The sequence below is a fragment of the Anabrus simplex genome, chromosome 4, assembly GCF_040414725.1.
Source record: "Anabrus simplex isolate iqAnaSimp1 chromosome 4, ASM4041472v1, whole genome shotgun sequence".
Classification (NCBI taxonomy): domain Eukaryota; kingdom Metazoa; phylum Arthropoda; class Insecta; order Orthoptera; family Tettigoniidae; genus Anabrus; species Anabrus simplex.
In genome coordinates, this window is record NC_090268.1 from 289,115,250 (window position 1) to 289,137,868 (window position 22,619).

A 22,619-nucleotide genomic window follows, 5' to 3' on the forward strand; every position below is an offset into this window, starting at 1 on the left:
TTTGATACTTCTCACTAATCATATCCATGTACTTCTGTTGTCTAATTTCCTTGTCCTGGAGATTTTCTACCCTTATTCATTTGCAGACAGATATCACTTTTTCTATCCTAGGCCTAGAGATACTTAGTTCACTACAGATCAGATAGTGATCTGTATCATCAAAAAATTGCCGAAAAACCCGTACACTCCCAACAGATTTTCTGAATTCAAAGTCAGTTAAGATATAGCCTATTATGGATCTCCCATGTGTAGCGCTGAATAGCCCTATCCTTGAAGAATGTATTCGTAACTGCTAAACCCATACTGGCACAGAAGTCCAGCAAATGCTTCCCATTCCCATTAGCTTCCATGTGTTCCCCACATTTACCAATCACCCTTTCATATCCTTCAGTTCTGTTTCCGACTCTCGCATTGAAATCACCCATTGGCTCTATCCTTGCTGTTGACCCTGACTACGATGTCACTCAGTTTTTCATAAAACTTGTCAACTTCATCCTCATCTGCACCCTCACATGGTGAATACACTGAAACAATTCTTGTCCTAATTCCTCCAACTGACAAATCTACCCACATCATTCGCTTATTTACGTGCTTAACAGAAACTATATGTTGCATGCAATAGTATTCCTGATGAACAGCCATCCCCTGTACTCTGCCCTTCCCTTTTTAACACCTGTCAAGTACACTTTATAATCTCCTATCTCTTTGTTATCTCCCCTTACCCGAATATCACTTACTCCTAGCACATCCGGATGCATCCTCTTTGCTGACTCAGCCAGTTCTACTTTCTTTCTTCCATAAGCCCCATTAATATTGATAGCTCCCCATCGAATTCCATTTCATTTGCCAAGTTGTTTCCAAGGAGTCCCTCGCTTGTCAAATGGGAGTGGGACTCCGTTACTCCCATAGGTCCGAGGCGTGCTTAAAGTGTTCTGAGCTCGGTAAATTCATGAAGCAGGATGCTACCGTACTTGCGCATAGTCCAAGTGAGGATCTCTCCTCTAATGAGTTAGGGACCACCGGTAGATTGTATAGTCCTAGCCGCTTGAGCACAAGGAGGGCCATGACTCGGAATATGTCCAAGATGCCCACCCCCATTCCATAGCAACGGGTATCCCGGCTTTCAGGACCACTTACTAGTCCACTCAGCCGTACCCCACAGTTCACGAACTAGGACGTGACTACAGTAACCCATGCCATGAAACATTGTGAAAAGCTTAACATACTGACAATTATACATTTGTATCTATATATATATAAAGAGTTTTGTCTGTACATTGTTCAGAATTTGAAAAGAATGGTATTTCTGTATTTGTCATGTCCACAGTAACAAGGAAATGCACTATTTTACTTTTCCATAATTTCTGTCTGTCTGTGTGTGTGTGTGTGTGTGTGTGTGTGTGTGTGTGTGTGTGTGTGTGTGTGTGTGTGTGTGTGTGTGTGTGTGTGTGTGTGTGTGTGTGTGTGTGTGTGTGTGTGTGTGTGTGTGTGTGTGTGTGTGTGTGTGTGTGTGTGTGTGTGTGTGTGTGTGCGCATCACGAGAAAACGGCTGAAGAGAATTTAGTGAAAATTGGTATGTAAAGTCAGGGGCTGAGGCACTACAATCTAGGCTATAAATCATTTTATTCACGCTGAGTGAAATGGTAGTTTAGGGGAATGCCTAAAATTTAATTCTCAAATATTTATATTATTAGTGGTCCTATCGATAATTACTACATAACTAAAGTTATATAGAATTAAATTTCCGATCATTTATGTCGTATACATTTTTACCATACCAGCTATGATAACACAGATATTCATGAATTTGTATTTGTGTCGCTAAGTCCATATCAATGCAGAGCCATGAGAAAATGGGTTAACAGAATTTAATGAAAATCGGCATATAGAGTCAGGAAATAAGAAACTACAGTCTAAGCTATAAACAATTTTATTCATCCTGGATGAAATTGTAGTTTAGGGGAATGCGCATAAAATGTAATTTTTAAATACCTATGTAATTGGTCCTATCGAAAAGTACTACATAACAAAAGTTATAGAGAATACATTTTCTAATCATTTATGTTTTATTCAGTTTTACCGTACCGACTATGATAAGAGTGGTATTTCAGAGTAAGAAGAAAACTAAATGTGAAGGCCTACAACATTGAAAGCGCATAACATTGATCAACAATAGCATTACATTGGCCATTGTTTGTTCTGATGTTCTTTGTCTCATATGCTGCCACTCAACTCTGATGGATGGAATTACTGCTGCGTACCGAGTATAACAGCCTGACTGAATATTGGCGGGAAATAGCTGGGGAGTTAGAAAACTTTCTTCTTTTGCATGCCATTCCTATGTTTCATACATTTTCTTATACTGCTGGTACATAACACAGTGGTTCATCATAGTATTCCAGCTATTCGATCCCTACTCTGACGCGCTGTTTTGAATGAGCAGTGTGCAATCTAAGGCAGAGGCTCACTTAGTAGTATGAACTGGTCTAGAATTACAATTTAGGCCTGTTCCAAATTATATCACCACAATCCACCAAATAACTCAAAATCAACCCTGAAAAGAGCCGTTTCTTAAGAAAAGCTTCTTCCTCTTCATTTTTATTAAATTCTACATTCATTTTATTCCAAATTAGCAGTGAAGAAAGGGTTTCCTCCCTGGCTTGGAGGAAAAAAATTGCCTCCAAGTCGGATAGATTTTCTGCCGCCATTCTAGTGAATTGAGGTTTTCCAACTCATTGGGTACTCCTAGGAAACAGATCAGTAAAAGGGTATAGTTTTTGCCCTGGGTCTCTCCACTATTCGATCCCCCGCCGCCGAAAAAAAGATGAAGTGTGTTCACGGATCAAGGCTGTCTGCGGCTTGGTCATTCCAGCTCTGGAATTTTGGACTGTTAGATCAGCAGTGTAGTACTGTTCGTTAAAAGTGAGATCTGTGGTTTTTCATTTGATCGAGTATTTCATATGAAAGCATTGCTTTTAATCGCGCCATTCCTACTGACGTCATTGTAATGACCTATGTTCATTTTATCGTTCTGCAATGCGATTTTATTTTACGTAAATAAATATCACACTAGAACTCGTTCACTTCCTTGTATAAATTACTTTATTTACACTGTACGTCACAACACACAGTTATACACAGTAGCAAATGACACTACAACACTCAATAGCGGAGTACCTTGAAGTCGATTCTGACGAGTACAGATATCAACAACATTGACTCGCGCACCATAACATGCACTCTCCTGAATTCACCGACTCCACCTCAGAGCCGAACAGTTACTCGCAGTCCATCACTTGCCTGAGTCCTAAGAACTGACTTCTCCCTGACCGACAGCTCGATATATATACTATCCGATCAACCATCTAGAATTATTGATTTCTGGAAGAGTTCTTACAACACACTAATGGAACACACTCGAAACATCGATTGACCAGCTAGTCGAATGGGTACTTGAACTTTCGTTTACTGTTTACTAATACACATGGAAATATCTACAACATTCATAATGTCTCTACATGTATCTGGATAATAAAACCTTGGATATTATAAATTTTCCAGCTAACTCATTCCTATGTTTTGTATTTGTATTGGACCATTTGTATTGGTATGAAAATTTACTCATTCAGAACAAATATTTCAGATTCCCTATGGGAATCAACATCTGTATAATAAAACCTTACCGTAAGTTTCCAGAACCCTTCATATATACACTTAAGAAAATGGAAATTGGTCGTTTGTGTTGATTTTCAAGATATGGAACGATGCCATGTACGTATGTAAATGATCAAAGTTTCAGACCCATTGGATTGTTGCTACAGGTCTCCCCACGTGATTGGTCACGGAGGAATCAACTCCAGTATACGGACTCTGGTGTAGCGAAGTTGACTTGCAGTCCGTGCAGTAAAGTGTTCCCCGTCAAACATGCCTCGACGACAGAGAAAAGCACGCTATCAACAACTGTCGCCGTTTGAGAGGGCTCTACGGTACAATGTGTATGGCAGCAGTGGTCAAATGAAGGTACCCACACTCGTAGACCTGGCACAGGCCCAGCGCGACAGACAGCTGTGAGAGAGGATCGCCGCATCATTCGGATGGCCCGGATGGAACCCCATGCAACAGCAGCATAAATTCGAGCAGCTGTGGCACCCCATGTTACACAACAAACAGTTGGTAATTGCCTGCGTGCAGCTGGCTTACGAGCCTGTGTCCCTGCAGAAGGTGTTCCATTGACCCCCACAAGAGCGACGTGTAAAACTGGCCTGGTGTCGAGAAAGATCAACGTCGGTCGACGAATGGCATAGGGTCGTCTGTAGTGATGAATCGCGCTTCTGTCTTGCCCGCAGTGATCGCCGGAATCATGTGCGCCGACGTACCAGGGAGAGGGGCCACCCAGATCTTATTGTCGAGAGGCATACAGGGCCAACACCAAGCATTATGGTCTGGGGAGCTATTGGCTTTAATGTGAAATCACAATTAGTGCTTGTTGAGGGCACTACGACTGCTCGACAGTACGTTGATAGGGTACTCAATCCAGTGGTTGTCCCTATGATGGCGAACATTGCTAATGGGATGTTTCAGCAGGACAATGCCCGGGTTCACACTGCACCCATCTCCAGAGAAGCTCTCCACGACATCACAACCTTAGAAAGGCCCGCCAGATCCCCGGACCTTAGTCCTATTGAGCATGTGTGGGACATGATGGGTTGACAACTGGCCAACCGTCCTCGGCCACCCACAACTCTGGAACAACTGACCTGTGCAGTGCAGCAAGCATGGGCCACAATTCCTCAGGAAGAGATCCAGGGCCTTATTGACTCAATGCCTCGACGAATTCATCAATGTATTGCAGCTCGTGGTGGGCACATCCTGTATTGATTGTTGTCCAAACTTGCGGTCAGAGGGACCTGAAAGTGTAATCATCGAAGCACAACCGAACACTTGTCTTGCATGTTCAGTTGCAGCAATGTAGCACCACTCCTTCTGGGTGTTGCAATTTACATTTTCTTCAGTGTACCAAATTATAGTACAATAAGTCTAACATACGAACATTATGGAATTTTCTACCGCTTTAGAATATATAGATTTTGAGGTTAAACTTATACACAATATGTATTTGAGGTTATACAAATTTATACTACATATTTACAGGGAAACCATGTACTAGTCATGTTTAACATTTAATAAAAGATAAATTAGCATTAAATAAACTATAATTAAAATATATTAAACATAATAATTGAAGGTTTTACACCAGTTACGATGTCGTATCTACGACAATTTAAGTTGGAAAAATCACTAAGAGTCTTTCTGAGGATGTGAAAAGGCGGGTGGAGAGTTAGGGTCTGCCATTATAATGAAAACTCCCCAGCCTGTTTATGACTGATGGTAGGTAAGAGGGCCTACCATTACAATGAAAATTCCCTTACCCAGTTTTCATATGCGAAAAGACGTTTGGTGACTTCCCCGTCGCATTTCTAGGATAACATTAAGAGCTTTGCAGTTTCATACAGTCTTGCTCACAACGTGTACACTACCTAACCTGGAATTCTGTATACAATGCAGAATTCCAAAGCGAAGCACGGGTACATCAACTAGTATTTATATATCTTTGACATATGTTAAAAACAACATAAATGAATTCAGTACTAGGGAAAACATTCTCCTTTATGATACTCGGGGCAAAGCAGATATTGACATTCCAGTTCACATGCTGTCAAAAACTCCTTTAAGTAATTTTAAAAGGAAAATGTATGAATGGTTAATAGAAAATCCATTTTATAATACCTCTGAATTCTTAGAAATGCATAATGTTATTATTAAGTTGTAATAAAAGGTGTGTGTTCATTTAGCCTTAGTAATTAAGTACTAAATTTTTATCAGTTGACAAAGCCTATTACATTGTATGTGGTCAGTGGCAAATAAATATTCTTGATTCTTAATACTAGATAAAAATGTTTGTTCTTTATCTGCGGGTACAGTGAAAACTATACATACTTTCTAAAGATGAGAGGAGAGTATTAAGAGGTGTAAAAAAAGCACGATGACACAGGTATGAAAACCTTTTCTACTGGGCTTATAAAATAACAACAATGCACTGAAAGGTGTGAAAAATAGCAGATAACAAATACAGGGTCTGTCATATAAACCCACACTGAACGTAAGGTGTTTGTACTCTGCGCTATGGTAGCTGCAGTATGGGAGGAGCTCGCATAGTTCTTAACCTTGCAAGCAGCTTGCACGTGTTCGACCTGTCAAGCATGAGCCAGCAGTCTGAATCTCAGCTGTTAACATGGTGGACAGTTATCATTGCAACACCGTTTTATCGTATGTAAAAGTTATTTTAAGTACAATTCGGCTCGACGGGTACACAATGTGTTTGTTCAGCAATTTCCTGGTGAAGTGCCACCTTCACGAGCACAGATTCATAAAATTGTAAATAAATTTAAAACTACTGGCTCAGTGCTCAATAAAAATCATGTGCGCACACAAATAGTTTTTTCATAAATTTCTAACTTCTGAATGGAATGCAAAATACAAGCACAAACAGGCTCACTGTGTTATTCAGCAATCTTGCTGCTAACCGGCAAGCAAAACAGAACATTCCTGAGGCTAACGCTTTGCTTCCTGAAGGTGCAAATTATCCTGTGAAGTTCAGGAATTCAAGGCTTTTTCCATTATCATGCAACTGTGGCTGGCAAGGACTCTTACCTGAGTTGGAAATCACGTTCCTTTTACAAGGGATGAGAAATAAAATATTCAGGGCTAGGAAAAATGTGATAGTACTAAGCGGTAATAGCGAAAAGTTGTGATGCGATTAGTGAGGGGTTTTTTGGTATAGATTTAATACGATGAGAATTGCGACTTTGAATTAACGGTGCGCTAAGCGGGAAAATGTGTTAATGAGGAATGCACTAACAAGGTTTCACTGTATGAGCTCTTTTGGAAGCATGTTATGGTTGAGAAAGTTTCAATTATGTTATAATTTGTATTACATTGTGTGTGATACTCAAAATCATAGGACTAAGATTATCCTGAATCGCTTTGGTGTTTGGAAAATTATGGAATTATGTAAAGTAAATGTACTTGAATGTCATTGTGCAATAAAAAATTACAAATGTCTTACAATTTGCAGAAGACTTCAAAATTTAGAAGATTCTGCTCTAATGTTGTTAGATTTAAAGACTGTACTTGTTTTGCATATGAAAAATCTCAACCATCATTAAGTTATTTGGATTTGTGTTTCATTAAAAATATATAACAGTTTTGCATGTAATATTCTTTTGCTCACAGATTAATGAAGCATTTGCAGCCCAAACTTTGGCATGCCAGAAAGACTTGAATCTTGATATGGACAAGTTAAATGTTAATGGTGGAGCAATAGCACTGGGACATCCTTTGGGAGCATCTGGAGCACGTATTACTACACATCTTGTTCATGAACTAAGGTAAGACTTTACTGACATATAGTTGTTTGTTTTATTTGAAGTATCTTGAGAGCATAGTACAATTTATAATGAATGTTCATCTTACTTATCAGTTATCTTATCAGTTGGATTCTGATAATGGTGTTTGTGAGGAATTTTCCTTCGGACTTAAACCAGGTTGGGAGTTTACATAGAGCTAAAAAAGGAAGAGAGAAGTAGTTTGAAAGTAAATATACCTTTTAAATTTTAGGGAAAAAATCAAATTGAAGAAGATACCTGAATATGTAGTTTTTTTATGCCCTATTTTTGTGCATCTTTTTGTCTATTTCCTCCAAAGATAAAATTCCTCTCTTCCTATTTCTTTCTGAGATTTGATTATAATCACCATTGCTATAAAGTTTCCAAAGTTCTTTTGAGAGTATTGACATTGGAAACCTCGTTCTTCATCAAAACCATAATAATGTAGTAGTAGTTTATTATGATACTGATCTCTCTCTTTTCATTCACTCAATTCTGAGGATCTTAATTTCTGAGAGGCTATTGGTTGGTTTTCTCTATCTGTTGCGGTTTTTGGCCAAATGTATTGCACTGAGGTCCAACCCAGTTATATTCTTGATATTATTTTACCATCCAGTGGGAACTCATCCACAATCTCTGTTACAGAGAACATTTCCAGGCATGGTCAGTTTTAAATGTAACCATGTTTTCTGTAGGCTTTGTGACTGATAACAATTTGAATTATTCAAAGAGATGATCAGTTTTGTTATACTGTCATTCCTGTATCGCATAGTGTCCAAAGAATTGTAACACTCTTTGTTTACAGCTCAATGATAACCTGATTCTAAGGTTGAGCTGGTCAGTAATTTAAATTATTGATGTGAAATGCTGTCCAAGGGATGCATAACTTTCTAGGTCAGCACCGTATTTCAAAAGAATACAATTTCTTCAGGTTTGTTGTACTAGGAGTCCACGTCTTGGCTCCGTACAGGATAAATTGAAAATAATAGACTGGATAATACTCTCATTTTCAATGATTACAAGATAGAGGAATTCTTCCAAAAATGGGGCAAATTCATCATTAATCATAACATTTTTGCCATAGCTGTCTTTCTCTTAATCTAAGGAGCACAGCTGCTTGAACTGGAAATGATTGAACTGAGATATAGCATTTAGGACTCTGATAGGAAAAGGAAGATCACATGTAACTTTACATGTTTAAACATCTGTGGTCAGTTTCTGTTCATGATAAGTTAAAATAAAACCACAAACAGTGTCATTATTTATTAGAGAATTGTTGTTAATCTCATTAGAAATAAAATTTAACATCAAATAACACAAACATATCTTGCTGCAAGAAATAAGGGTCATGTCGTTGAAAATACAGGATATTTTATGGATGGAAATAACGGACAATGCTGATTCGAGAACAGGATTGTATTTATGTCCACTGCCTAGTCCCGTTACCTGGTACGGAGTCAGGGATGAGGTGAGGATGAAATTACATGGCATGCTTTTATGGCTGGATGCCCCTCCTGATGCCAACCTCAGTTGAGGAGCTAATGAAGATGAAATTAATGATGGTGAATGAAATTGGGTAAGGAGGTGGAAAGAATCGGCTGTGGCCTATGAATAAGAACCAACCTGGTATTTGCCTGGAAGTGAAAATGGGAAAGCACAGAAAAACATTCTCAGGACAGCCAGTGGTGGGGTTCGAACCCACTTGTCTTCTGAAGGCAAAGCTTGGCACCATAGCCATAGCACGTCGATAGGCGTGGCCACCCCGCTTGGTGATTTGAGAACAGGATTAAATTACTTTATTTCTTCCAGGTGCATTTGTTGTCTGCTACCTTTAAAATGTTGGTATGAAATTTTATCACAATATTAAATTCTTGGTATGACATTTTTATATTAATCGAAATCAGAAGTTCACCCTTTATTAGGGACACTGAGCAACTATTTCTTGTATCAATCCACTTGTTTGCCATCAAGGAGATTACACCTTCAACAAACACATTTGAACCAGGAACATTCACCACTTTCTAGGATGTTCAAAGGGATGCTTCAAAAAAAAAAAAAACTTTCATAGAGCTGTTCCATATCATTCTCCTTAGGTAACTGAAGGCATTAGACTTAAATTTCCAGACAAGAAAAATAAATGCTTTCCTTCAAACTGTGCACTTGTAACTTGGCTTCAACATTATCTTTAGAGAAATTATAGGACAAGAGGAAATATTTTAGAGCTTCATCGTAAAACTGCATGAAACTTAGGTATAATTTTTTTCTTTTCTGAATCACTTATGGTTTTCATACAATTCTTTACTGCCAGAGGCAAAGAACTGGTCATTCTTTTTTTGCTGGAAGTTTATCTTCAGTAAATACATAACATTGTAAGCCTTGATTATAGAAACAAGAGTCCTTTTTTCCAAAAGTTTGATGCTTTCAAGAAATATTTTTTCTAGTATTATTAAAAATACAAGTGATCTTGAGAAGCATGTATTTCATGTTGTCTTCTGCATCAAAGTATCTTTGAAAAACTTTGATGTAATATTCTCTCAGAGATTTGAAATAACTCCTGATTGCAGGCCAGTTGTAAATCAAATGTAACTTGAAAGCTTTCCACAAATAAAATCTGAAAGAGACAACATACCTGATGGTGGCAAATTTAATCTTGAGTTATGACTCAAACCCTGCTTAATCCGAACATCATATAAAATAAATACCGTACAATCTCGAATACCACCCACACTGTTTTTTCGAAAATATCGCTTCCAAAATTGGGTGCGGGTCTTATTTAAAATTTGGAGAAATTTATCTTTCCGAATGCGCGTAAATCGGGCATTGCCACCGGCGCGGCTTGGCAACAATGCTCTCTCCGCTCTTAATATACGCTATTTCCGCACTTGGCGTCAGTCTCACGCACATTGTCGGAGTATCAACATGAATTCCACAAAGTGTTTGCGATCTTTTACTGCGAGTGAGAAACTGAAAGTAGTTCGGGAAGCCGAAATTATTGGAAATTATGCCGCCGGTAGGAAATACGATATTGACGAGTCGTGTATTCGTGATTGGAAAAAGAAGAAAAATGTGCTATTAACATGTAGTGGTGATTGTAGAGCTTTTCGTGGACTGAGTGTACAGTTTCCAGAAATTGAAAAAAAAACTTTATAAATATGTGACAGAAAGACGGGAATTGGGATATGGTGTGTCAACCAAAATGTGTCAGCTAAAGGCATTAGAGATCGCAAAGGAACTTTCATCAGAAGAGTTTAAGGCAAGCCGGGGATGGGTTTGTAATTTTTATAAAAGAAGTGGGTTGAGCGTACAAAGGTGTACCTCAGTTTCACAGCATCACATAATTTGGTTGCAGAAGGAAAATGCATATTTGCTTTCCCAAAATGGCAGTGCAGATCAGATGCCAGTCTACTTTGAAATGCCAGTGGACAGGACTGTGAAGGGTGCGAAAAGTGTTATCATTAGAACAGGTGATAATGAAAAACAACGGTGTACGGTAATGTTGTGTATTCTCGTCTACGGAACCAAATTGCCGCCGTACATTATTCTCAAGCGAAAGACGCTTCCTAAAAATCTAACCACTGGTGTTATCGTCAGATCTCACACAGAACTCTGGCTGGATGGACAGTTCACTTGTGGAAGACTGGGTAAAGTGTGTCTGGCAACATCGCCCTGGTGCATTATTGGGACAAAAGAGCTTGGTTGTTCTCGACAGTTACCGTGGCCACACAACAGATGCTGTGAAGAAACATATCAAGGATGGGAAAACAGACCTAGCAGTCATTCCAGACAGGATGACGTCTATGCTACAGCCGCTGGATGTCTGCATGAACCGTCCATTTAACGCAGCCTTGAAACAGCTCTATACAGAATGGATGGTGGCTGATAATCACACACTGACGCCAACTGGTCGCATTCAGCGCCCGGAATTTCAGCTGCTGTGTTCATGGATTTTGACGGCATGGAATCTTATTCCTGGAGACCTCATATGGAAGAGCTTCAGGAAATGTAGCATTTCTAATGCTATGGATGGCAGCGATGGCAACATTTTATGGGAAGGTGATGGTGATGAAAGTTCTGAAGTTGGTACTGATGATGATGATGATGAAGAATGAACTCGTTGGATATCGTTCTGGAAATGTTTAGGTACTTTTTATTTGTATTTTCTAATCATTTGATGTGTGTTAGTAAAGATTGTAAATAATTTTGATTTCACTTTTTCTTTTTTTTTTTTTTTTAAATTTTGTTCTTTCAAAATAAGGGTGTGGATCTTATTCGGTGGCGGGTGGTATTCGAGATTATACGATATTGTTCATGTGAACTGATTAGGAGGCCGAACTTTTGATTCTGTAATAGGGGCAGCTTTCAGGTGGATTATCTCTCTTTACAGGTATGTTATAGTGTAATATTATATTTAACTTTTGTGTTCGACAGACTGGGAAGCTTTTAAGTTGCATTTAACTAAGTCGACACTAGAAAGTATGGATTCCTTCTTAACAAATAGAAAGTTCTAAATCAGTTTTTCATCAGCAAGTTCCAAGGAGAGCCACAGAGTTGTCACATGTCTTAGTAGTGTATATCCTTCTTTTCGATGTTTACAAATGCGAAATATTATTTTAATTCTTCTTCTATGGCTAACAGATACAGAGAAGGGGCTATCTGTTTTCAGTTATGCATATTCAACATCAATCTGAAGACAGTCATTTGCACGCCTTATAGTGTTGTGAAGAATGAGAGTAGAACAGTTGGATTTCAGAATTCTTTCACTGAATTGCAGAGAAATTTAAAAACAGAACAGTGTCAGAGCAGTCATTGGCATGCACTAGTCGTTTCTCCTTGTTAGTAGTTGGTAGTTGAGACAAGCTGGACCATTCTCAACTGAACCAATGAAAAAGTTGTATTTATTTTGAAAAGTGAAGATAGGATTTATTCATGAAAGTTAGACATGGGATGTAGACATTTTTTGTCATATTACAGTATATTTTTTGCAATAACTTAAAGTTTCCACTGTCTTTTGATATTTTATTAATATATGAGTTTAAATAGATCTAAATCCTAGTTTAAATGACTCCACAAACTGTGTTTGTCTTTTACAGGCGAAGGAAGGCTAAGCTGGGCATTGGATCTGCATGCATTGGAGGTGGTCAGGGTATCGCATTGATGATCGAGGCTATGTAAAATGGTTGATAAAGACTGATCGTGATGTATTAACATTTTTGGTGCAAAAAATCTTACCATGTGTTTTTAATATTTTTGTATATCATCTACTACAATATGTTACAATAAAAGTACAGTTTTTCTACTTTTGTTTTTTTTAGTACAGTATCCTGGTTTGCTTAGTCCCTGCTTTTTAACTCTAATCTATACATGGATGGTTGATATGAAATTTTACTAACATGTGATACTAATTCTTGTAACTCTTTCTCAATGCTGTCTGCAATTCTGAACAGATTAATTATTGGTCTAAATTTAAAATGCAAGTGTTAGACCCAGGTCTTAGCAAAGGGAGGTTGTTGCTACAGTAGCCAGGCCCAGGGTTTACATACATAGGAGAAGGGTTTGCTTCTCGTACTGGTTAAGTATGCGAGTTCATCAATGCAGAAATGCATGAAATCCTGAGCAAATATTGCTAAGACGGTCAAAGTGCAGTGTGCTTCACGTACGAGTAAGGTATGCAAGTGCAGTTGTATGGAACATGATACGAGTATACAAGCTCCAGCTCATGGATGCTGAGCAAGTACCATATTTACCTGCATATTAGACCCCATTTTTATAGCCATGAAGCGAAATCGCTTTTCTTTTTGATCTTTTGATCTTTTTTGCTTCACGTACGAGTAAGGTATTATTCAATTCTGATGCTGAAGAGTGCATGTATGCACACAGTTCTTTCCTTTTCTTTTGTGGAATGAGGTCTGTTCCTAGGAGAAGGTGTGCTGTTTTACAAAGCCTGCAGATGTCAGAGCTCGAACTGAGGTTCAAGCTAATAATTTCTGCAATAAGGAAAGAAGTCCGTTGGCTCAGAACACTGTTCACAATGAAACCTCCGTTGAACAACATTGGCCATTTTATTACACGCACACACAGCACCATTGTACCTGTAAATGCCTATTCTCTTACACTGTGGTTTTGTTTCTGGCTCCTTCAGTGCATACAACTAACTTCGCTTGCTTATCATAGTCCGCACCTAACAGGAACATAATTATTGATTCTGTTCATCATTTTTTGTGGTCAAGAGCATACTTATATGGTTGCATATTTTCTTCTTCGAACCAAATGAACTGCCGTTATTGGGTAAACGAGACTGCAGAGCACATTGAGTGTTAGCTGTTTTATTCCACAGCACCATTATGGCACATTTGATTATTTCTTCATAGCAAAAGCACCATTGCGTTAAATTTGGAGTGCAGTGACAGAAAGACATATTATTGATAACTGGATATCCTGTGTTTCTGTCATATATGATCTCAGTTTTCTTTTCATGGTTACTTATTCTCTCAGACGGTGGTTTTGTTTGTGGCTCCTTCAGTGCATACAACTAACTTCGCTTGCTTATCCTAGTCCTGCTACCTAGCAGAAAGCCAATTATTCTATTCTGATGCTGAAGAGCGCGCATATGCATGCGTGCACACACACACACACACACACACAGTTTTTTTTCTTTTCTTTTGTGGAATGAGGTCTGTTCCTAGGAGAAGGTGTGCTGTTTTACAAAGCACTGCAGATGTCAGAGCTCAAACTGAGGTTCAAGCTAATAATTTCCGCAATAGGGAAAGAAATCTGTTGGCTCGGAACACTATTCTCGATGAAACCTCTGTTGAATTATGCAGGGAAGTTGTTATTAAATTAAATCTGTAGCACTACCAAGCACAACATTTCATTGTAGAAATGGTAAATAGACATTTTAATTTGTGTTGCCACAATGGTTTGATTTATTTTCCACAAACTCAAGTAAACAAAGTACTTAAAGGTATGATGCTACACGATGATTACATGAACCGTATAAGGCAGTATAACAGTATGCTGTCCTTTGCATCCTTCTCTACTATTCTAGGATTAGGTCCTTACTGTTTTAAGATTCAGGGGATGATTCATAGATACATTTCATTTTTACTGCCTACCGAAAATTGTCAAGCATTATACGGCCAGCTTTGTGATAGATTCAAGTCTTGCAAACAGAAATAATTGTGAAAATTCTACAAATTCCTCTCTTAATCCAGAGACAATTGAAAAACTCTCCAACAGGTTGCTAAATAACCCATACACTACATCATATAATGCTGGCAAAGCAATGAGACAAGAAATAAGTTCACAGCTGCTGCTGCTGCAACAGACCACTAGTACAATATAATACATTCAGCGAACAAAGTAGAGATTGGAGTAGCACTGTGTAAAGTCTAAGAAAGTATGAAGAAGAAAAAGGGGGAGGATCATCTTTTTTTGTGCAACTTCTTATATTTGAGCTTTAATTTTTATTTTCTTCACTTTGAAAAACCAGGTAGGTGTGTGAGAATGAGGTACATGAGTAGCAAGTCAACAGAGTTCCAGGGTAGTGAAAATGTGTAATTCATACAATGCAAATCTTTTGGAGGAGAAATAAAAATCAATCAGTCGTTCACCACTGATCTGCATTTAGGGCTGTCACCCAGGTGGCAGATTCTTTGTCAGTTCTTTACCTAGGTTTTTCTTAAATGATTTCAATGAAGATGGAAATTTGTAGAACATATGCCCTGGTAAATTATTTCAATCCCATGACTAGAATTAAAAAAGAGGATGGAAAAAATGCAAAGGAATTATACTCGGTATTGAAATACAGTAGTGTGTTGTTGGATGAGGTGGGAATTCTTCTTGCTCGAGAGTTTCGAGGCTGATAGCCAAAATCTTGAATCTTGTACTTGAGTTAAAGTGAACATTACTGTGATGTGTGCGAACATCATCTTGTGAAAATTTCTCTCGCAAAGTAAGGGACTCGAACCAGTTTCATCAAAATGTTCGTAATTTGTAAGTCCAGTGACGAACACTAACCTATGTTCTTCAAAACCAATTAATAGTCAACTTCCGTCTACCAGTAATACACATACAATATAATACGTTCAGAGAACAAAGTAGAGGCTTGATGTAGCATTGTGCAAAGTCCAAGAAAGTACAAAGAAGAAAAAGGAGGAAGATCACTGTTTTATTTACTATGTCATAACACATGTGCAATACAGTAAAACCTCGTTAATTAGAAGTCGTTGGGACTAAAAAATTGGACTTCAAATTACGTGATTTCAAATTAACCGCCAATTCGCAATTCAGAAGTACCAACCCTTGCCGCGTTACAAAATATTTTAAGGCCTGTTACTGCATGCAGTTACCCTCGATAAACAGTTTAAACCTTTCAAATGCCATGGAAAAAACTATTTATGAAATGTATCCAACAAGCTTCATTTACAATGTTCAAATAATGCACTTGGATAAATCACCGACAAACATAACCTCACGCAACGAAAGAAAAAAAAAATCGCACAATTCAAAGACGAGGATAAATTATGCTGATTCCCCTGTGCAAATGCATTATTTTTTGTATTTCTGTACTGTTTGCAATTTTAGATGCTTTGTACTGGCATGGAAAGTGCCAGACGCCCTTAAAACATTGTGGCTTATCAAACTTTCCTATCGTAATCTATAATCTTCATTTCTGTATTGACGAATTACACAATTAAAAATAGGAAAGAATTTCCACCAATCAATACTTGTTTATTGCTTATATTAAGCTACAGGACCGGTTTCGACCCCACATACAAGGTCATCTTCAGCTGAACCATGAATACATATTTATATGATGAAGCTTTGATTAAATTGCATTGTCAAGGGAATGTCATATGATGATGTGCATTTAGTCACATACAAATGGGGCATGTCTTAACGTGAATTGGCATATGTCAGTATGTACAATATTGCAACTGTATGTCTAAAATATTATGTTGAGGTCCTAAAATTAGTGTATAAAACATATCTTCACTTAAATTAACTTATATATATATGTACAGGATAAAATACAATATATAAAAAACATTTCGTGCACATGAACAATCGTATCTTACTTGTTGGTCAATTCATCAACTCTCGTATTTAAGTCCTATTTTCAGTTGTACACTCAGCTGCTGTTCTTGGAGTTTAAAAGATATGGTTGTAAAATTGCATGAGTAAAAGATTTAGTCTTCTTGTGGGATAAAACACTTTCCAATTTAAAAAAAGTTGCCAGATGTATGGATAAAATTTGGCTAAAATATGTTCAGCTCTGCTATGTATGTTGCCTTATGTTAGAATCAAATCTTGTTGTCCTGTAGTGTCCGTAAAATTGGGTTCAAAGTAATGGCTCCTTTCCCATTTGTAGTTGTGCAATGGTGTTATGTTTATCTGTGGAAGATAAGATTGAGCTATGAGAGATATTATGTTGGAGGAATGTCTAAAGGTTATGTGCGTAAATTTGAATATGTACTTACTATTGTTGGTGTAGCCGAGTTGCGTTTGACATGCGAGCTTGTAATGTACTACTTCGTGTTCTTCTTGGGCTCGTACTAGCTGCTGTGAGGGGAAAGGAAGAAGGGGTATGGAGAGTTGTTGTTGTGGGGGTAGGGGTGGAGCTGGGTGTGTTGTTTGATGTTTTTCTGTTACGTGTCGCATTCTGTTTGTCAATTAACTTAAGGTAAGAGTTTTTTAGGGCGGGGATAACTGTATTGAAGATGATGTTAGTTTTTTCTGCGATTTCATTTATGTTGTAATTGGGATTGGTGTACTGATCTAGAGTAATGTAAATAGAAATAGAAAACGCCGTACAGAAAATCCCACACGAGCTACGAGATGAAGTCAGATATGATATTAAAAAAAGGCTCCCACAATATATCGACAAAATTCACAGTAACTCCCAAAACAATAACTCTACTAATAAAGAACACATAAATAAACTCAAAGATAAAATAAAACAGAATAATCTACTGATAACGAAAGCCGACAAAGGCAATACCACAGTTATTATCGACAAAGACCAATACATATTGAAAACCAAAGAATGTTTTCAAGATAACACTTTCCTTATCAAACGCAAAGATCCTACTAATAACATACAAAGGAACCTCAAAATCTTATTAAAAAATACACACTTTCTTTTAACAGAAGTAGAATCCTCTAAACTTATAGTAATGAATCCTCAAATACCCACTGCTAAAGCTTATCCTAAGATACATAAAGAACATATTCCAATGAGACCTATTATTAACTACAGAGCAAGCCCAACCTATAAACTCTCGCAATTTATTCAAACATTTCTCAAAAAGCACTACGTATTCTTAGCTAAAAAAACAGTACGGAACTCAATAGATTTTTGTAATAAAACAAAAGGATTAAAGATTGAACCATATCATAATCTCGCATCATTTGACATAGTAAACATGTACCCGAACATTCCCACAAAACAAACAATAGAAGTCATTGAATCTAACCTAAAAAGCCACAGCAATCTAAGCACTTTAGAAATAGAAGAGTTCATTAAATTACTTAATTTTGCCATTAGTAACAACTACTTTAAATTTCATGATACTATCTATCAGCAACAGGGTTTACCGATGGGATCGCCCGCTTCTGGTATAATCGCCGAAATTTACATAGACTATTTAGAGCACACATACATCAACAAAGTAGACAATATATTTTTTTGGTGCAGATTTGTTGATGACATCTTTGTCATCATCGATAATAGGTCCACAAATGAAACTGATATATTAGATAAACTCAACACAATAGATTCCCATATAAAATTTACCATGGAAACCGAAAACAATCGCAATCTGAACTACCTGGACATAACGACAACTAGACATGATGACCACCTTTCTTACAGAATATACAGAAAACCCACGCAAACATCAAATACAATTAAAATGGATTCCGTTCACCCCAATACACACAAAAGAGCAGCCTACTATAGCATGATACACAGAGCATTCAATATACCATTAACAAAAGAAGATCTAAACAAAGAATTACAACTAATTCATGATATAGCTAAGAACAATGGATACAAGAAAGAAATGGTTAACAAAATCATTCACAAAATAAAATCCCAACCCAAAACCAAACTAACAAAAGTAGACGAATCCAAGAAAGATTACGCACTATTCACCTTCAATAATGCACACATATACCCCATAACCAACATTTAAAAAAAACATAACCTAAGAATAGCTTTCAAAACTACACACAATAGTACCAACATCATACACAACGTCAGAACTATCAATAGCAACAACAAATACAACCACTCAGGGGTATGCCGTATCAAATGTAATAATTGCGAGACAAGCTATGTCGGACGCACCGGTAGAAACTTCCTAACCCGATATAACGAACACATAAATGCGGTAAAACACAATCATTTTTCCTCAATAGGACAACATGTCGCAGACTATAAACACAGTTTTACAAACATCGATAACGATATGCAAATCCTAAACATAAACCCCAAAGGCCCCCTGCTCAACATAACAGAAGAATTTTACATTACTCTAGATCAGTACACCAATCCCAATTACAACATAAATGAAATCACAGAAAAAACTAACATCATCTTCAATACAGTTATCCCCGCCCTAAAAAACTCTTACCTTAAGTTAATTGACAAACAGAACGTGACACGTAACAGAAAAACATCAAACAACACACCCAGCTCCACCCCTACCCCCACAACAACAACTCTTCATACCCCTTCTTCCCTTCCCCTCACAGCAGCTAGTATGAGCCCAAGAAGAACAAGAAGTAGTACATTACAAGCTCGCATGTCAAATGCAACTCGGCTACACCAACAATAGTAAGTACATATTCAAATTTACACACATAACCTTTAGACATTCCTCCAACATAATATCTCTCATAGCTCAATCTTATCTTCCACAGATAAACATAACACCATTGCACAACTACAAATGGGAAAGGAGCCATTACTTTGAACCCAATTTTACGGACGCTACAGGACAACAAGATTTGATTCTAACATAAGGCAACATACATAGCAGAGCTGAACATATTTTAGCCAAATTTTATCCATACATCTGGCAACTTTTTTAAAATTGGAAAGTGTTTTATCCCACAAGAAGACTAAATCTTTTACTCATGCAATTTTACAACCATGTCTTTTAAACTCCAAGAACAGCAGCTGAGTGTATAACTGAAAATTGGACTTAAATACGAGAGTTGATGAATTGACCAACAAGTAAGATACGATTGTTCATGTGCACGAAATGTTTTTTATATATTGTATTTTATCCTGTACATATATATATAAGTTAGTTTAAGTGAAGATATGTTTTATACACTAATTTTAGGACCTCAACATAATATTTTAGACATACAGTTGCAATATTGTACATACTGACATATGCCAATTCACGTTAAGACATGCCCCATTTGTATGTGACTAAATGCACATCATCATATGACATTCCCTTGACAATGCAATTTAATCAAAGCTTCATCATATAAATATGTATTCATGGTTCAGCTGAAGATGACCTTGTATGTGGGGTCGAAACCGGTCCTGTAGCTTAATATAAGCAATAAACAAGTATTGATTGGTGGAAATTCTTTCCTATTTTTAAACTTTCCTATGACGAGGGGATAAAGTTTCTCACTACTATGTGCATTGCAATGCACTACAATGACCCGCCATCAAATACAGTAGAGACAATACGCGACACTCGGTGAGATATCAAGGGACAGCTATTACAGCTCTCTCTAGTGGATTGACCTGAGAACTACTGATTCTGTCATAAGAGCACGTGTATTTGTGTGTGAAGTTTTTGGTGTTATTTATGCATTTTCAGTGAGTTGACATAATTAAATAGTAGCGTGTGTCATTCCTTAATACCTCCTCTCAACATGAGGACAAAGGTATGTGCTGTGTTTGGCTGCAGTAACTATGAAGTAGAGAAGAATGTGCGGTCTTTCTTCCGTTTCCCTCGTGACAAGAAAATGTAAGTAATATTGTGTTTGCATATATATTCTTCCAGTGACAAAGAGATTTTTATAGTAATTTATAATCTTTTGACCTGCTCAACCCATATTTTAACTGGCTTAAAATATAATATGTATATTTTATTGTATAGTGCAGCAGTTAACCTTCAATACCGATGTGTTGTTGTAGGTGTGATCTGTGGGCTTGATTTAATTCAGGAAAATACATTTGCATATGAGTGTGGCTTGTTATGTTCCAGAATAACAAAACTTAGATTAAGCTACAAACACAACTTGCAAAGTAAGAAGAGCTACCAGCTGGTACTTGAGTACCTTGAAATGTCTCGTGACTCTTCAAATGGTGAATCATATCCAATGTAGCTTTGCTTTTCAAAACTAATACACTGGAAACAAATATTACAATGCATTATTGTGAAATACTCCCAGGCTTATGATTTTCTGTTTGTAGCTATCACTGAGTACCAGAAGTATTACATTCAATAAATTATGAGCAGAAAGGCACGGATCTTTCCCGTTCACCATAAATCAAAGGCTCAGGCTTAAATGAAATGACCATTTTTTCTGGCTCGTGGGTTGACTGGGGTAAATCAGACATCTTTACTATGAACAGATGGGCAAACTGCCTCCTAACTCATTCAGTTGACTGTGATGTCACAGCATCTTATCGTTGTTAGTGTATCATGTGACGTTATAAGCATACTTGCTATTCTCGGGGGTCTTACGAGAGGTGTCTCGTCAGCAAGACATAGAGTTCTCAAGCTTCTCAAGACGCGCTCTCGTTTCTCATCCCTAGTCACTGGGAGCAATATGGTCTTCAAAAGTTATTCACCTAGGTGTGACAGTGATATATCTTCAGACAGTGACATAGCAGATGAAAAAATTTAACATCTGAAAGACATGAGGATAGTTGTCTAGCTTATATCAGCCATCTGGCATAAGAAGCCACCCCAAGTAATGAAACGTGTGTCTGTGAATACAATGTAAAACATTTCCTGTGTTGTAAAAGAGAAATGGTCTGCTAGTCAGAAAATATTAACTTACAAAATACGGATTTTGTTGCATTATTACCTATATATACGTAGAGAAAGGTGGAACTCAAATGATAAAATTGCAACAAATAGGAAATTTTAACAAACATAAAGTTTGTGTGAGGAAAACTCCAGTATTGCACCCCAGTAAGATAGTAAGAAAGCATGTATACAAACAATTTATGCTCGCTTGACATAAAGTCAGGTTGCCTTCCTTTCTGCTTGCCAAATGTTGGTAAATAAGAGCATGATCACTGGCACACCATTCTCATGTAGAAAAGCCATCAATGAATGGATAAGCAAATTGAAAAGCAGATAGAAAAACAATAAAACTTTCCCCATTATAGTAAGTGTTGAAAATGCTCTCCCTCAGCCTGTAGACAAGTGTTGTAGTGTGTGATGATACTCTGGTTCATTCTATGTGATTCAGCTGTGTGAATCTTCAAACTTTCATTACAATTTGTATTTTCAGTTCTTCTATGATGCGAGGATTACTTTTATACATTATTTCAAACTACCAAACAAATAGAAGTCACAAGGCATTAAATCATGAGAGCTAGCTGGCCATAAATCTGCACTAATTATTCTGTCTCCGAAAACATCATGCTCTGCATTCATTGAATTATGAGCAGCGTATGAAGATACAGTACCAATATAAATGGTCCATTATTGGACATTATCAATTTTCCAGCTAACTCATTCCTGCCTGCCAGCACCCCGCCCCCGTGCGCTAGGTTGGGCTCATCAGTTGGTACCTAGCACACCTACCAAGACGCATGGCTAGTGCATACCGTGGAGGCCTATAATGTCCAATAACGGACCATTTATATTGGTATTATAAATTCACTCATTCGAGACAAATATTTCAGATTCCCTATGGTAATCAACATCTATATCGTATGAAGATACTGTATGATAAAACCAGAAATTGTGTGAAAGTGGGTTGCAGGCTGTTCAAATGGTTTGAAACAAAGAGAGGAGTACAGCAGGGCAGTGCTTTGTCACCCCTCCTATTTATCACCATGATGAGTGCCATAACAAAGGCACTAAAAGAGAAGGAGCAGCAGGACTTGCAAGCTCTCACATTTGTAGATGATACGGTGATCTGGGGTAAAACCAAAAATGATGTGGAGGAAAGGCTGCA

At 37.5% G+C, this 22,619-nt stretch overlaps 1 protein-coding gene across 1 annotated transcript in view; it reads left to right on the forward strand.

The window, feature by feature from the left end:
- Positions 1–12,741, forward strand: part of yip2 (yippee interacting protein 2) — a 53,227-nt gene extending 40,486 nt beyond the window's left edge. Inside the window, exons 7-8 of the mRNA XM_067145568.2 lie at positions 7,294–7,448; positions 12,536–12,741. Of these exons, the coding sequence (XP_067001669.1) occupies positions 7,294–7,448; positions 12,536–12,617 (237 nt within the window). The 3' untranslated portion in view covers positions 12,618–12,741. The remainder of the gene's footprint in view (positions 1–7,293; positions 7,449–12,535) is intronic.
- Positions 12,742–22,619: the final 9,878 nt, after the last annotated feature.